A 16,651-nucleotide genomic window follows, 5' to 3' on the forward strand; every position below is an offset into this window, starting at 1 on the left:
TATTAATATATTAATTATATATAAAATATATTATTATATATATAAAAATTATATATTATTATATATATATAAATTATATATTATTATATATATATAAATTATATATTATTATATATATAAAAATTAATATAAAAAATTAATATATTATTAATATATTATTAATAATATAATAATATATTATTATTTCAATATTTAACTGATATAAAATATTTTATTTAAACTGATATTTAAATAATTTAAATGACTTGGCTCCTTAGAAAAGTCATGCTGATTCATAGTTCACAAGTGCTGCTCCAGCATTGCAGTAATACTTCCCTGCGCCAACGCGTTTTGCAACTCTTTGTCAAGGCTGGGGATACTTAATGAGATAACATCGCTATCTACTATGCCGTCGGCATCCAAAAGAACAGCTATGTGAGTCAAGCATAGGGCAATCAAGCCATTGTGACATCACTGATGTAGCTGGCTCTTAGGCATTGGTGGAATGAGGCATTATGACATCACACTCTCAGCTTTGGAATGGTGCTACTCTTTGGGTTTTTGCCAGGTATTGTGACTTGGATTGACCGCCGTGAAGATGGGATACTAGGCTAGATGGATCAGATTTTTTATTGTTAACTGTTCTGGATCCTAATAAGGGGACAATATGGTATACAAAAACTAGATTAGATTAGATTATTGGGGTATCAGTGACTATAAAAACAACCTTATATTACCCTTTCATGACGAGAACCTAATTGGTCATGTACCAAATCATAAAAACACACAGGGAATCTTTTTACTACACTGCAGTAAAAAAAAAAAAAAAAAAAGGCCTAGGCATGCCCTTGCTTAGATTTTTCCCATGTGCTAAGGCCATTTAAACCACAAAAATAAAATGGTAGATTTTCCATGTTTTCTATAATTAGACATGCGCTAATGTTGCCATTTGTAAGTGACTATGAAATAAATTACCACATGAACTCTTATCAACATCCATTTCATTGGTGGTAAAGACTCATGTGGTAATCCTGTGCTAATCATTTTCCACATGAGAATGTAGTCATCCTAACTGATTAGCACAGGAATGCCCAATTTCTCACCTCCCTGACTTGCCCCTTCCAAGAGAAAAAATGAAAAGTGCACTGATGTGGCAGTTACATGAGTTACGAGCATTTCCCATGTTAGGCCATTTTGAGCTGTGATAAGAGCACAGTAGCACTTAATGTAGCTTAGTAAATAAGCCCTAAAGATTGTTAAACTCACTTATTTTTAAAACCTTTGAAAATAACATGCATTTGCGTACAGAGGTGAGAACACCAATGTCATATGGATGGAATTTTTATTTGCTTTTGGTTAAATGTTGTTTCCCTGTTAGGTGCATCCTCGTGTTCAGGTCAGGTCTGAGAAGAATAATGTAGCATTTGGGGATGAATATACAGCCCAGTAGTCCAGCACTGGAAGCCAGGATGGCAAATATCTCCACGGCCACCATGTATTTGCCTTTGGTGCTCAGGTAGGCCGGGATGAAGGACACCCAGACACTGCAGAACACCAGCATGCTGAAAGTGATAAACTGGGCCTCATTGAAACAGTCAGGCAACTTCCGTACGAGAAAAGCCACGATGAAACTTAGAAAAGCCAGAAAACCAATGTACCCAATCACACTATAAAATGCAATGGTGGACCCTTCATTACACTGTAATATCATCTGCCCAGTTACAGTCTTTGTGTCATACTCTGGGAAGGGAGGAGAGATGAGCAGCCATAAAATGCATATCACAATTTCACCAGAGGAGCAGAGAAGGACTAGATAGCTTGAGACTCTTGTCCCTACCCACTTGCTTAACTTGCCACTCGGCTTGGTAGCACTGAAGGCAATGACAACTGTAACTGCTTTTGCCAGTACAGAGGAAACAGCAATGGTAAAAATGATCCCAAAAGCAGCTTGTCTGAGAAGACAGGTCACCCTACCAGCTTGACCAATGAACACCAAGGAGCAGAGGAAAGTTAACATGAGGGAGAAGAGGAGGATGTAGCTGAGATCTCGATTGTTTGCCTTCACTAAAGGTGTGTCCCTGAATGTAATAAAGATTCCCAGCACTAGGGCACTAATTATGGAGAAGAAAATAGCAACAGAAGCCAAAACTGCACCCAATGGATCTTCATAGGATAAGAAGATAATAGTCCTTGGGAGACAGTCATTGTGATTCTCATTTGGCCAATGATCTTCAGGGCACCTCATGCAATTCTCTGCATCTGTGGAAAATAACAAGTCTTTTTACATCTTACTTTCATAGTTATCTGGACAAATTTATGTTTTTGAATTACCCTTTACTACTGTCTATACAAATTTTGGTATGTCAACTCATTCGATGAACAACATTTATCTGCAAAATTAGAGATCATGCTTGTCATTCAGTTGGAAAGTGCTAATATTCAGTGTTGTTATTAAACAAAACTAAGCTAGGGAGTGCTTATACTAAAAGTTGCTAAATTTCAATGTGCTCTTAAGAGCAGATTCTATAAATGAGCATCATGATTGTAGGCAGCTGTAGGCATCCTACCGCTGTCTAGCAACCAATCAGGACACACTTTAATAAAACAAGGCAGGCCGCCTACACTGTAGTTGTTTGTTATAGGTGAGGGAGATGCTTCAAGATACTTAAGTTCTCTCAAGGCATGATTTCACCTGCAAGTACCCTTAGGTGAGCTTAAGCAGCTCTAGGCATCTCCTAGGGCTGCAACAAACACCTGAAAAATAAGCTAGCAAAATGCTGGCAGACATTTCAAATAGCAGAGCTGATTATGCAAGGGAATCCTTCCATCCCCCATGAAATCGACTGGTAGGAGGGATGCCCACTCTCTCCTGCTCCTGAACTCCTCCCATAGAGCTGAGAAGGAGGGATTCCCACAACCCCCTGCCCCCGAACCCCTCCTGAAGTCAGCCAGCTCAGTCCCTCCTGCGTCATCCCCATGGAACTTCCCATCCTCCCCATGAACCAGTGACACCTCCTCCAGACCCCTCCTATACCTGTAGACCCCACTGACACCCCCCAAACCTGTAGACCCCCCAGCACACTTAACCACACCCCCATACTTTTCCGGAAGAAAGTCCACCAGGAAGATTGCTTAAACCCTCTTGCTGTCAGGCCCACCATTCCAAAATGGCAGGCTTTCCCATTCCTGGTGCATTCTGGGATGCACATGGGAGGGGCCTAAAGCCCTGATTGGCTCAGATGCCATGGCCCCTCCCATAGGAGGGGCTTTATGCATCTGGGCCATTCGGAGTCTTACGCCTCCTTCTTGGTACATCCTGGGATGCAGTGGGAGTGTCCTAAGACTCCAATTGGCCAGATACCTATGATACGGAAGCCAGATATGGAAGCCCTCCAGACGTGGCCCCAAGCTCAGGGCCTTCTAAAACCCATACAAACTGCCAAGTTATGAAAATCTGTCCAGGCACCCGGAAATTCCTCTAAAAAGAGAACATGTCCAGGTTTTTCCAGATATCTGGTAACTCTTCTTTTACAGAACAGTATAGGGTTCAGATTTTTTTAGGTGCCCATATTTGGGTGCCATTTACTGACTCTAATCCTAATTGTGGGATCCCTTTCCTAAGGTGAACTAACCAATTTATAACGCATGCTAACAGTGTGCAATAAATGTTAAAATGCTCCTTATATTCCTATGGATCTCTTAGCATTTAGCATGCAATAATCATTAGCATGCGCTAAATCAGTTATTTGTTTATTTTAAAAATTTATATACCTTACTAAAATGGCCTCTATGTGGCTTGATGTTAAAGCATGGTTACCAGTAAGTTCTGTTTGTCACCTTTTTTCATGCTTTTTAATCTATGCTGTTTAATTGTTGGGTTTAAAATTTTTTTATGTAGTGTTAATAATAATAATAATTTATTTTTATATACCGCCATACCCGTGAGTTCTAAGCGGTTCACAACAGTTAAGATTAGTACAAAACAATGCAAATCATTTAAGATTCGACAAATTAAGTACATTCAATATAAAAGAGATACATATAATATAAGAAGAGTACAACATTGTTAAAATAAAGTAAAAAGTACTAGTAAATAAATAAATACATGTCATTGAATACAGGGGTGTCCAACCTGCGGCCCCGTGAAGTATTTTGTACGGCCCCGGTTGAGGGCGATGCAGTGTTTTCCTCTGCTGCCCCTGGGTGTTTACTGTCTTGCCGGCTCCCTCCTCTTAAGTGCTGCAGCGCTTGTGCGTTTGTGCGGCCCCAGAAACATTATTTTTGGCCATTGTATTATGTTCTTATTAAGGCCAAATAACTCAACCTGAAGGGGAAGACAAATCTCCCTGTCATTTGATTGGCTCCTGGTCTGCTTGTTCCTGTATTATCTTGTCTTTCCTTATATACAGGCTTTGCATAACCCACTAAGTTGACATCATACAGTATAAGTATTCATATTGTGAAAATGATGACATGATTTGCCCACCTGTTGTGTTGGAGAATTCTCCTTTCGAGCAAGGAACACAGTCAAAGCAACAGACCGGTTTCATGGGTAAAGCAATTTTCCTATATCCAGGAGCACAGTTCTCAGAGCACACAGAGCTTGGGGTCTGAAAAGAGGGATAATGAGAGAATTTCAAATGCAACAATTGATTTTCTTCTATGAGACTCTGGGCCTAATTGTTTTCCTTTCTATCCTTATATTTAATAGCTTAATAATTCTAAGCCTTTGTCCTTTCTGCTATCAGACCCTTTGGCGTACTCCTTAAATTCTGGTTGTTGCAGTTGTCTGGGTCTTTCTACCTCCAAATAAATAGAGCAGACATTTCAGTCATTGTGATGTGGATGGCTGAAATGTCATTTCCACTTATTCAGACATGGCAAGACTCAGACAACTGGAGCAATCGTGATGTCAGCCACAGAAGCCTAAGAGAACATATGATCCTTAAGAACGAATCCAAGGTAACAAAAGCCACTACAGAGCTGCTATGCAAAATGTACTTTATACGCTTCATACAATAGTACTTCCCTGTTTTTTCATGGCATCATCATTACCAAGTGAAAAAATGCATTATTTACTGCAGATCCCATTCTTTTTAAAGGGGTCTTTTTACTATTAATGTTTGCTTTAGCACATAAACACGTAACGTTTGATAGATGTAATTCTAAGCTTTTAGTAGAGTTAATATTCATATCTGCTAAGATTAAAATTTCCACTGACAACATTTCCCTCTTCATTCCCAAAATTTCAAGAACTGACATTCAAATCAAGCTAACTAGGCAGGAAAGACTCTTACCTGCTTAACTCACAGTCAATGAGATGGAAGAGGATTTTTAATGATATTTACCTGGATTATGCCACTGAATATCACTTCTGACCATCAAAGCACTAAGACCACATAAGCAAAGCTCCCAGCCCCACCCCTACATGTACCTCCCTGAGCTCAAAGACTGCATTCAGAAGCCTTCATGCACGTGTCAATGCAATGACATCACATGCACGTGCACAGTGATGGCCGCACATGCACAAAGGCTTCCAGACGCGGCCTCCGAGCTCGGGACTTCCAAAATCTGGACAAATTGCCAGGTTTTGGAAATCCTTCCAGGTGCCCGGAGAATCCTCTAAAAAGAGTACATGTCCGAGTTTTCCCAGATGTCTGGTAACGCTATTCAGGACAGGTTTGGGAATCTGCTCTACAGATGGGTATAGGCAAATATTTTTCATGACAATCAACCACGTTTCAAAGTCTAGGTTTGCTACTGTCATTAATGTGCACAAATCTAGAATTGCATTGCTTATGGTATGACCATTTCTTAGATGGCCATTATGGGGTCAATATTCATCACTGCTGACAGCCAATTTCCCAGATATTCAAAGCTGGGACCCAAGTGGACTTTGGTTTTTATCTATTTGGTTATTTTTAAGCTGACTAACACATAGCTGCTTAAGTCAATATTCATCACTTAAGTGGCCATGGGTTACCGCATAAAGATGGGATAGACATTTAAGTGGTCTCATTTAGGTGCTAACCCTGGCTGCTTAATATCAGTGTTTAAATGGCCAAGTGCTGACTCCACCCCTGGAATGACTGAAGAAAGCCAGCTTTGTGTTTCGTGCTAACCATAATATCCAGCAACACTTAGTTGGTTAAGTGCCTATCCCTAACCAAGCGATTTAACCGGACAGCAACCAGCTAAATAGATTTGCATATTGAACACTATATCACCAACTTATCATACAAATCCTGCTATACTTTACATTTCCCATTCTCTACCTAGTTGCTTTTATAGCGTGCAATACATGGTCTACTCAAAAAGAGCATTAGATAATGACAAGCCTGGTCAAAGTATGAATTCCAGAAGATGGCACTTGAGTTCAGTAAGAGCTGATGGCCCTCTGGAGCTGATTGATTGAAGCTTCCGATTTTGACGCTGCTTAAGGAACCATCCTGCAGTTGGACCAAGTTTACAATGTCATAATACACGGGCACATTTCCTTTGTCATCAAAGAAGATCTCACGTCCACCAGGGGTTTTGAAGCGAACCGTTTTAATGTAGTGGTTGAGCTACACTTGGAAATACATGGTTAGAAAATTATATCTGAAACTAAAGTTGAAAGTCCACAGTTGGTATTTTTTTATCCAGATTTTTTTTTTTTTTAATTTAACAATATTTTATAAATAACTCATAATTTTTATGACTCCACATCATTCTCTTCTTGCTTGGGCTAAGAACTTATCGGCAGCTCCTTGTATAAAGAATCTGATGAAATTATCTCTTGTATAATTGATGCAATGGAAAAATTATATATACTCGTACAAGCCTGTAAATATTTTCCGGAGTTTGGATTGAATGACAAATTTAGCATGTACTTTCAAGAAAGCATGGAATAGACACATCGGATCTCTTGGGGAGAAGAGGAGATAACGGATGCTGTGGATGGGTAGACTGGAAGGGCCTTCATCCGTAATCAAGTTTCTATGTTTCTATGTTATAGAATGTAGAAAAATGAACCCCCCTTTTTTATGAAACTGCGATAGCAGTTTTTAGCGCAGGGAGCCGCGTTGAATGTCCCACACTGCTCCCGACGCTCATTAAGCTCCTATGAGCATCGGGAGCAGCGCGGGCCATTCAGCGTGGCTCCCTGTGCTAAAAAACCTGCTCTCGCAGTTTAATCAAAGGAGGCCTAAGTGAAGAGGGGTTTTCTAAAATATTTTGTTCAGGTGACAATTTCCTCAGTAAGTTGCTGGTACTTTATAGCATACATCTGGTCACATATTTATATTTATACCTACTCCCATACTGGTGTAACTATAAATGAGTGTTTTGCCCGCATTTTATTTTTCAAGATGTGCTGCTAGTACATTTTAAAGAAAATGGATGCCTAGGTGTCTTTATAAAATAAGCTATATGTGGGTGTCTTTTTGTCCTTTCAGTCCATACACAGCTATGAATTCCTACCCCCACCCCTATTAAGATACGAACAATATGCCACTTTTACTGATTATCTGAGTTCTGGCCACCTCCCACAAGATACCTTGTTAGCGGCTAACCAGATAAATTTAAGAAGAAATTTTTTTGTTGACCCACTTTTACCCAGTTAACTAACTGGGGTAACAGGCTGAAAATCACCACTATCCGGTTAGCTTCAGGTTTCACCCTGACTCTGCTCCAGTTCTGCCTTTGGACCACCCCATCACTAACCGGATACTGATGCAGCAGTTACGGTTGTCATTCAGGGGCATTATCCTATGTTTAAATTTGGTTGCATCTGCTATACATTACTATTCGGTCTTATTCCCAGCTATTTAGTAGATTCTTTTTCTATCGTTAACGAAAAGCGTCCAAGACGATCAGTTACATTCTTCTCATTCCCTTCTATCAAAGAATGGAAATATAAGAAATACCGCCAACGTCTTTCGGCGTATCAAGCAGCCTCCTGGGATAGAGAATTAAATTCGCCGATTGCTAATGCTGGGCCGTATCAACATTTCAGGAAAAACCTTAAAACCTATTTGTTCACCAAATTTTAGGTAATTGAACGCATCCATCTTGAATGTCTCCTTAATTTTGTAAACCGCATGGATCTTTACTATTATTGCGGTATAGAAGAAGGCTTTTATGTTATGTTATCCTGGTAAAAGCTGCTGAATATGGATGGATGACTGGCTTAGCAGGCTTTAACCAGACACGATCTTCGCCTGTTCAGTTCAACCCTGTGAATATAGTAACATAGTAAATTACAGCAGTCTACCCAATGGTACCCAATGGTACAGCAGTCTACCCAATGGTAGACAAATAAATTTGTCTTTTCTTTAATATTTCTAGACAATAGACCATAGAATTTTGCCCAGTACTGTCTTTAGGATCCCACTTCTGGAGTTGCCATTGAAGCCCACTCTGGCCTATCCTAGCCAACCTGTCACTAGAGCTTCCATCGAAGCCCTCCCCGGCTCATCCTAAACCAAATCACCCTATATGGGATGCCCAGTACTGGCCTTAGCTTGTTTTATTCCATTCATTTTCTAATTAGAGATCCTCTGTGCTCACACCACGCTTTTTTGAATTCCATAACAGTTTTCATCTACACCACCTCCCTTGGGAGGACACTCCAGGCATCCACCACCTTCTCCTTGAAAAAGAATTTCCTAATATTGCTCCTAAGCCTTCCACCTCACACCCTCAATTCATGCTCAGTAGTTTTACCATTTTCCTTTCTCTGGAAAAGATTTGTTTTTATATTAATATCTTTCGATTACTTAAAAGTCTGTATCTACTCAATTATTTATTAGAAAAGAATCAGTCTGGAGAATTTTACCTGCCATGGATGGAATTCCAGTTTCAGATCCCCTCCATGTTGGGATTTGACTAGGTACATGTTGTGCAAAGCATGGGCCAGGACATAGATCGAGGTGTATAGGCTATAAGTGAACTGAAAATTATCCACATCAAATTGCAAATGTGAAAGATTAGAAAGCATCTCCTTTCCTGTGCAATTGGATACATTGGACAATGGATCACAGTTGAATGCCTCCTTCCAGAGAGGCTGCAGGAAAGAGGGTTCTGGGAATGTGGATGGATTGATACTGTAGAGGAAATCTTTGAATCCTGGAATCTGTTCTTTAGCAATGGTGAATGCCAGAGATCCACTCAATGGTTCGCAAGCTGGAATCATACCTGGTCTGTTAAAGTTTATAAGGGAAGAAATGGCAACAGAGATGAACCACATTTTACCTTTAATGTTTCTAAAGTCTGGATAGAAGCAAAAAAGTGATGGCAATAAATTGATAGAGCTGTAGATAATAACCACCTTGGCCAATGACTTAGAGACATTGTCAGCAGCTGCTGTAATTTTTTTTAAGGGTATCACCGCAAGGAAAAAGACCACAGGCATAATTTCCACAAAAGCTACACAGTTGCCACTCCTGATAATCTCCCTCTTCAGTTCTTCACTGTCCCTCTGATCACTCTCATCTTCTGAAGTGAGAATCCCCACCCAGTTCCATCCAAAGAAATTCAGGAGCTGAATCAAACCCTGATTTTGAGCATAACCATTAAGGACGGTGCGATAAAAGAATGGGAACTCAATTCGGTCATTGAAAGGTCGATTCATCACTCCATAACTGATCTGAATTAAAAACAAAAATACAAACAAAGGAATTATTCAAATTTAAGTTGAAGCAAATAGACGTATTGACGAATTGGTCACACAGTTGAATATACAGGCTCCAAAGTAGAAGGTAAAACATCAAAGCCTGAGACCATCACAGGCTTGCAGATATTGGCAGAAGAACAGCTCAGCAAGATTTAGCCAGGCAAGGGATTCGCCTGCCCAGATAAATTGTTTGGATATGGAACCCTATAATTTTACAATGAGATCTGCAGTATACCAAATAAATATAAAATGTGAAAGATGAAAAATGATAGAATTGTGAGAAGCTGTTAAGAGGTAAACCAAGAAAATTACACTGAATGGGCTAGATGCACTAAAGTCAGTCAATAATACTGACTGGATTGCTGTTGGCCAATTCTCTGGCCGATTGTAGAACAATGATTGATGCACTACCAAATTTGCATGCAAATGATTTGCATGGAGGTAGTAAATGCATGTAAACCTGACAGATCAATCGCTCAGTGAACAGCCTCCTGTCACTGCTGTTAGGGCTTCTTTTTTTAATGGGAGGGGCCTTAGGCGTCTGAGCTAATCAGGGCCTTAGGCTCCTTTCCATGCATCACATGATGCACCAGGGAGGGGAAGGCCCGTCAATTTCCACAGGCAGGGCTTGGAGCTGGAGGACCATGCTTCCCTCTAGCTCCCAACGTCTAGCAAAGATATGGGGAGGGGGTTGAGGGAAGCATCCGGTGGCACGAGGGAGTAGGCATCCCTATTGTCTTTTTTTCAGGAGGAAGGTGGGGAGTCTCCATTGGCAGGAGGGAGTAGGCATCCCTCCTGCCTTTTGGGTTTTTTTTAGGGAGGATAGGGAATGATTTTGGGGAGAGGGCCTCTGTTGGCAGGAAGAAGTGGGAATCCCTCCTACCTTTTGGGGGGGAGGGTATGGAATGATTTGGGTGGGGGTCTCCTTAGATAGGAGGGGGTGGGCATCCCTCCTACCAATTTTCTTTCTTGGGCCCCTGTTCATTTTGGGGTCATTGGGGAGGGCTGTCATTGGTGGTGGGGGGCTTTTTCATTTTTTTTATGGGACAGATATTTTACGTAATTGTCTCAGATGGCTCCTCCTGGGGGGTTGGCATGGCAGGATGGAGTGGGCATCTCTCCTGCTGATTTTCATTGGTGCTGGAGGAGGATTGGTCCCTGGTGCCATTCGTCAGGGTGACTTCAAGGAAGGCCATCTTCGGCAGGTGGGTGGGATGATTTTTACTTTCTTTTTTTTAATGAGACAGATATATTGTATATGTAACACATTCAGCATCTGTGCCCATTAAAATAAAGGGGCTTAATTATCGGTAAGACAGGTAAGCGACTGGCCTTAACCAATCGCTTTTTTTGTATCGCTAAAACCCATTGCTTATTTTGTGCATCACCAAGCGATGTTAGTGCATCAATCGCTTGGCTAGTTTGCATGGCTTTTTAATATTAAATAGCTAATTTGCATGGTCAGATCGAGGGGGAAATCACGTGGTGAGCCATTATCTGTATTGGGTCGGCAAATACAATCATCCCTAAAGCAGTCGAAACTGGTTTAGCGACTTTAGTGCATCTACCTCTTAGGTGGTTGGAAGCAATTAAAGCAGCAGGAGATCTTCCCCTCACTTAAATTGCATTGAATATTGGGCCCTTGATCTTTATTTACTATCATTTTCTGTTTTATTCCACACATATTTCCCTTTGGCCTTCTCCAAGAAACATTTCTGAGGTCTCTGTGCAAATTCAAAAGAATGTTTGGGACAAGTACATTGGAACTCTAAGGGAGAAAATGTGATTGTAGATGGCAATGATAAGTAGACTAGATAGGCCATCTGCTCTTTATATGCCAAAATCACAATCTAAATATTTCATTAAGCTCAGGAAATTATCTGCATTAATCCAGGCTTACAAAACAAGGACAGGAAAAAGAAGGCAAGGAGGAAGCAAACGCCAGAGATTATAAACTGATTATAAACTGATTATAAACTGTACCTGTGGGTATCTGTAGACACCTGTAAGTCTTGTCAGTACATTTGACGTCATTGGAGAGAGGACTTCCAATGAAACCAGCCAACCGGCCCTGCTGGTGACATCTGTAGCCAGGAACAGGGGTCTCTTTCCCTGATAAGATAATCAGAGCACTACACTGGGAAATTAAGGCAGTAGTGCACGTATCAAATATATGGAAGCCAAGGGTGATATTGGGCAATATCTCAGGATTTTGGTTTATCTCGTTGATGGCAAAATAAAAGGCCAAGAAATGCCTATAGTAATAGGGTTTTTTTCTGTGAACAAGAACAAGGCTTAAAATGTAATTTTTTTTTATTCAGTTATATATTCAAACAGAGAAGCATGAATTATACAATTGTATGCACAATTTCCTTAGCCTTTACTTCTTACCCCTTCGTCTAGTCCAATACCAAATAATATCCACTGAAGATGTAATTTAACAATGTTTTTTTACATGTAAAAGTGGGTTTCACTCATACAAGTAGCCACTGAAAAGTTCTCAGCCCAAACAACAAAGCTGGGGCAGTTTCCATCGAGGGCTATACACTTAGAGGGACATTTTCAGTAGGATGTCTAAGTCTGAGTTTGGACATTTTGGGAAAGATGTCCAGAAATCCAGTAGAGAAAATGTTCATTTTCAGAACCGCAAGAAGCATATCTTTTTTTGTTAGAAAATAAATTACAAAGAATTGGAAAAATTGGGATAGGCTGAATTATAGCTTTTGGTGGAACGCTTTGTGTCACATTTTCAAAATGGAAAGGATAATTGCCACGCAGCAAGGAAATTTTAAGAAATTTCAGGTTATTTGGGAGCCATTAACAAGATACTTTAAAGATTGAAAGTATTGCATAGAATAAACTTTAATTCCTTTTTGTTCATACACGTGTAGGGTGGGGTGGGAGGGTGGGAATAGTTTATGATTTCTTCTGCTTATGCTTAATTGTTGGATATAAGGGAGGGGAGATATTTGATGAGAGCTAGAATTTGATGATATAATAAGTAATGTTAAAGTATAAAATGATTGTATTTTGTGTTATACTTATTGTGAGTTTAAAAAATGAATAAAGATTTATTTAAAAAATAAAAAAAAATAAAAAAGAAAGGAAAAAGAAAATAAATCTAGATGTTTGGGCCTTTAGTATGTCTATCTTTTTTGGCCATTCTCGAATATACAGACAAACACATGAAAAACGCACAAAAGCACGTTTTTCTGATGTCCACGTAGCCAGCATTCTTAGCAAACTGTTCACAGACATTCCTGAGCACAGCAGAGGGGCACTCTAAGGATTACTGCAGTGAATGTCATATTAAAAGTCCCAGATACAGATGTCACTATAACTTGCTTATATTGAATGGTGAGTCTTCCAAAACCCACCCAAAACTTATTGTACCCACCTGTACACCACAACAATAGCCCTTATGCCTGCAGGTACCATTTTTATGTAGGTACAGTAGGTTCTGGAGGGCTCAACATACACTATAAGCATGCTATAGCGACATCTGTACCTGGGACTTTTAATATGAAATTCATTGCAGTAATCCTTAGCGTGCCCTTCTGCTCTGCTGTGCCAGTGTATGTGAACCATGTGAATCTGTCATATAGGCCGGACAGTACAGTTGTTTCTCACATCTTTGGTTAGTGTGAAGGCTTCAGTGACCACCAGTGGTCATCTGGTCAGTTAGGGGACCTTTTTAGCATTTAGATGCTTATAAAACAGGTCTAACTCCAAACATCTAATAAAAACCTTTACCCAGGACATTTTTTTTTTTAAAAAAAGTTTTGATTACCCATGCAGAGCGTTCAAGTCCAAAGCCCACTAAGCCTGCTGAAAACATGCCTCTAATGCGCCCCTTAAGATTTAGAAGCACTGGAGACTAAACAACCAGAACGGCGTCTAGAAAGCCTGTTTTGAGAATGCCCACTTGGACATTTTGACTAGTAAAGACATCCAAGTGCTGTCTTTTGGACGTCTATCTTATTGGAAAATGAGCCCCTATGTCCAGTGATTGTCCACTTTTTTTTCATTCCGTCGGAAATATACAGAACCAAAAAAGTGGGAAATTTGCTGAACTAAGGGGTCCTTTTACTAAGGTGCATTAGCCGTTTTAGCACGTGCTAATCGCTAAAGCGTCCATAGATTTATAATATTTAACGCATGCTAAAGCGGGTGTGTCAGCCGCAGGCATAACAAGGCTTGGTCGGGCTGAGAACTTTTCAGCGGCCCCTTGTATAGCACATTTTATAAAATTTACTTCTTAAGCGTTCTTATCTGTTCTACATGTTTAAAGTGGACATTCCTAGAGGCAAAGCTGAGGAGAATTTTATTTGCGTTCATATACTTTAAACCAGGGGTGTCAAAGTCGATCCTCGAGGGCCGCAATCCAGTCGGGTTTTCAAGATTTCCCCAATGAATATGCAGGAAATCTATGTGCATGCACTGCTTTCAATGCATATTCATTGGGGAAATTCTGAAAACCCGACTGGATTGCGGCCCTCGAGGACCGACTTCGACACCTGTGCTTTAAACAAATGCAAAAGTACGCATCTATAGCCAGTATCCATACAAATAAATAGCAGTGCATTGTTGTCCCACTGGATCAAAAGCTGCCTCAGTAACAAGCCTAGAAGCTGCACTGTTCACTCATCGCCACCTGCTGGTCGGTGAACACTGGCTGACTATTACTCCTAAGTATTAATGTGCTTATCACCCAATACTAACAGCGCAAGTACTTCTCATTCGTCTATGGATTTAAATAATAACTTCCTGAATGACCCTATTGTTTCATATATATTTGAACATCTACTTCATATTCTCTCAAGCAGATTTAATACAAAACCATCTTTTAAAGGAGCAGAATTGAGATCTGCCTGCCTGTAGACATCAGTCGTCCTTCATGATTCAGGTTTGAGATAGCTTTTTCAACTTTTAGAATAAAATTGAAGGCATGACTTATTTGGAATCTCTAATTTTTAACAATTAGGTCCTGCACCAGTGATTATCAGCTCTTATTTTTCTCTGCAAAATTTGATCAATTTCTCTAAATGTTTTTAAAATAAAATAAATCAGAAAACTACTTACCCAGCACAATAAACAGATCTATTGAAGTCTGTAAAACTTTTAAAGTCAAATGCAGTAATCTGTGACATCTGAATTAACCCACCCAAGATCAGGTCTCCTCCCTTGAAGTAACTTTTACCATAATGACTTAATAAGGAACAAATACATCTTGGTGCCTGGAATTGACTGTTTGCTGCCAAAACCAACATCAAGACCTCACCCAATACCCAGAATATGTGATGCGGGATCATTTCCTCTTTCAGAAGACTTCTATACTGGCTTCAGATTCACCTCTCTTACGGTTTTGTCATATCATTGCCCTAAATGGGACACAAGGTGCTTGTACTGTGAGCAGAAAAAAAAGCAGAATCTGTCTTGCAATGTTAATTGACAGCTCCTGTGAAATCAGGCATTTCCCTCTTGATCCAAATGGACACGCAAGTCAGCCAGTGATATAAGTAGTTCCACACTTGGTCCTAGAGGATGGTCTAATTGGATGCAAACTTATGCACAGCTATGATTACGCATTTCACCAGATCTCTTATTAATTGGATAGCAAGCTTAATTATATAATATTATATGTCATTACAGAAAATTAATGGGGTTGAACACAAATCCTAAATGTGTTTTGAGATAAGGTCTGTTCTGTAATCTATATTCCACTGAATTGTGTTTAACTAAGGAAGGACTCTATCTCCTTGAAACTGGAAGAAAACGCTCTGTCAGAAATTCACAGCAAGTAATTATATCAGGGATGCCTTAGATCAGTGTTCTTCACTGTGTAACCCTGGTCTCACTCACACACAGTCTCAGGCAGCAGTTAGCTCCTCCTGGTAGGCCGAAGGATCACTTTCCCATGTTCAGTCACCACACAGCCACTACCTTATCTCTTGGTTTGGGATCTCAATGTCGTCCTTTCTCAACTCATGAAGCCTCCATTTGAACCTCTCAACAGGGCTCCACTTAAGTATCTCACTTGGAAAGTGGTGTTTCTCATTGGCCTCACTTCTGTTCGAGTCAGTGAGCTCCAAGCATTGGTTGCGGATTCTCCTTTTACGGTGGTGCTTCGCACTCGTCCGAAATTCCTTCCTAAAGTTGTCTCTGAATTTCATCTCAACCAATCCATTGTTCTTCCAGTGTTTTTTCCAAAGCCTCATTCTCACCCTGGAGAATCAGCTCTTCATACTCTGGACTGTAAATGTGCTTTGGCTTTCTATTTGGAACGCACCAAACCGCACAGAACTCCTCAACTTTTTATCTCCTTTGATCCGAATAAGTTGGGACGTCCTATCTCTAAGCGTACCATCTCCAACTGGATGGCGGCTTGTATCTCTTTCTGCTATGCCCAGGCTGGATTACCCCTTCACAGTAAAGTCACAGCCCATAAGGTCAGAGCAATGGCAGCTTCTGTAGGTTTCCTCAGATCGACACTGATTCAGGAGATTTGTAAAGCTGCCACTTGGTCTTCGGTTCATACCTTCACTTCTCATTATTGTCTGGATGCTTTCTCATAGAAACATAGAAATCGACGGCAGATAAGGGCCAAGGCCCATCCAGTCTGCCCACCCTAATGACCCTCCCCTGCCTTTACTTTGCGAATAGAACCCACGTGTCGATCCCATTTGGCCTTAAAATCAGGCACGCTGTTGGCCTCAATCACCTGAAGTGGAAGACCATTCCAGCGATCCACCACCCTTTCGGTGAAAAAGAATTTCCTGGTGTCACCGTGCAGTTTCCCGCCTCTGATTTTCCACGGGTGTCCTCTTGTTGCCGTGGGACCCCTGAAAAAGAAGATATCTTCTTCTACCTCGATGCGGCCCGTGAGATACTTGAACGTCTCGATCATGTCTCCCCTCTCCAGACAGGATGGACAGTTTGGCCAAACAGTATTGCTAATTTTATTCTCCTAAGTTGCCAACTCTCCCACCATCCCACTTTGGTTAGCTTGGAGGTCAC

General features: G+C 40.5%; 1 protein-coding gene across 1 annotated transcript; it reads right to left on the reverse strand.

Annotated features, from left to right (window-relative positions):
• Nucleotides 1–1,321: 1,321 nt before the first annotated feature.
• Nucleotides 1,322–9,744, reverse strand: LOC117349789 (vomeronasal type-2 receptor 26-like). Its single transcript, XM_033923383.1, has 5 exons — nt 9,703–9,744; nt 8,798–9,607; nt 6,318–6,545; nt 4,466–4,589; nt 1,322–2,238 (listed from the first exon to the last, which is right to left on the reverse strand). Exons 1-5 carry the CDS (start codon nt 9,742–9,744, stop codon nt 1,322–1,324), a joined length of 2,121 nt encoding a protein of 706 aa, XP_033779274.1.
• Between the last annotated feature and the right edge of the window lie 6,907 nt (nt 9,745–16,651).

The sequence above is a fragment of the Geotrypetes seraphini genome, chromosome 16, assembly GCF_902459505.1.
Source record: "Geotrypetes seraphini chromosome 16, aGeoSer1.1, whole genome shotgun sequence".
Taxonomy (NCBI): domain Eukaryota; kingdom Metazoa; phylum Chordata; class Amphibia; order Gymnophiona; family Dermophiidae; genus Geotrypetes; species Geotrypetes seraphini.

Coding starts and splice junctions, on each gene's coding strand:
- LOC117349789 (XM_033923383.1), bottom strand. CDS start 9,744: ATGGTCTCAGGCTTTGATGTTTTACCTTCTACTTTGGAGCCT. Junction 4,590..6,317: donor GGAATTCATACTTTGACCAG/GCTTGTCATTAT, acceptor CCCTCTTTTCAG/ACCCCAAGCTCTGTGTGCTC. Junction 2,239..4,465: donor AGAATTCTCCAACACAACAG/GTGGGCAAATCA, acceptor TATTTTCCACAG/ATGCAGAGAATTGCATGAGG.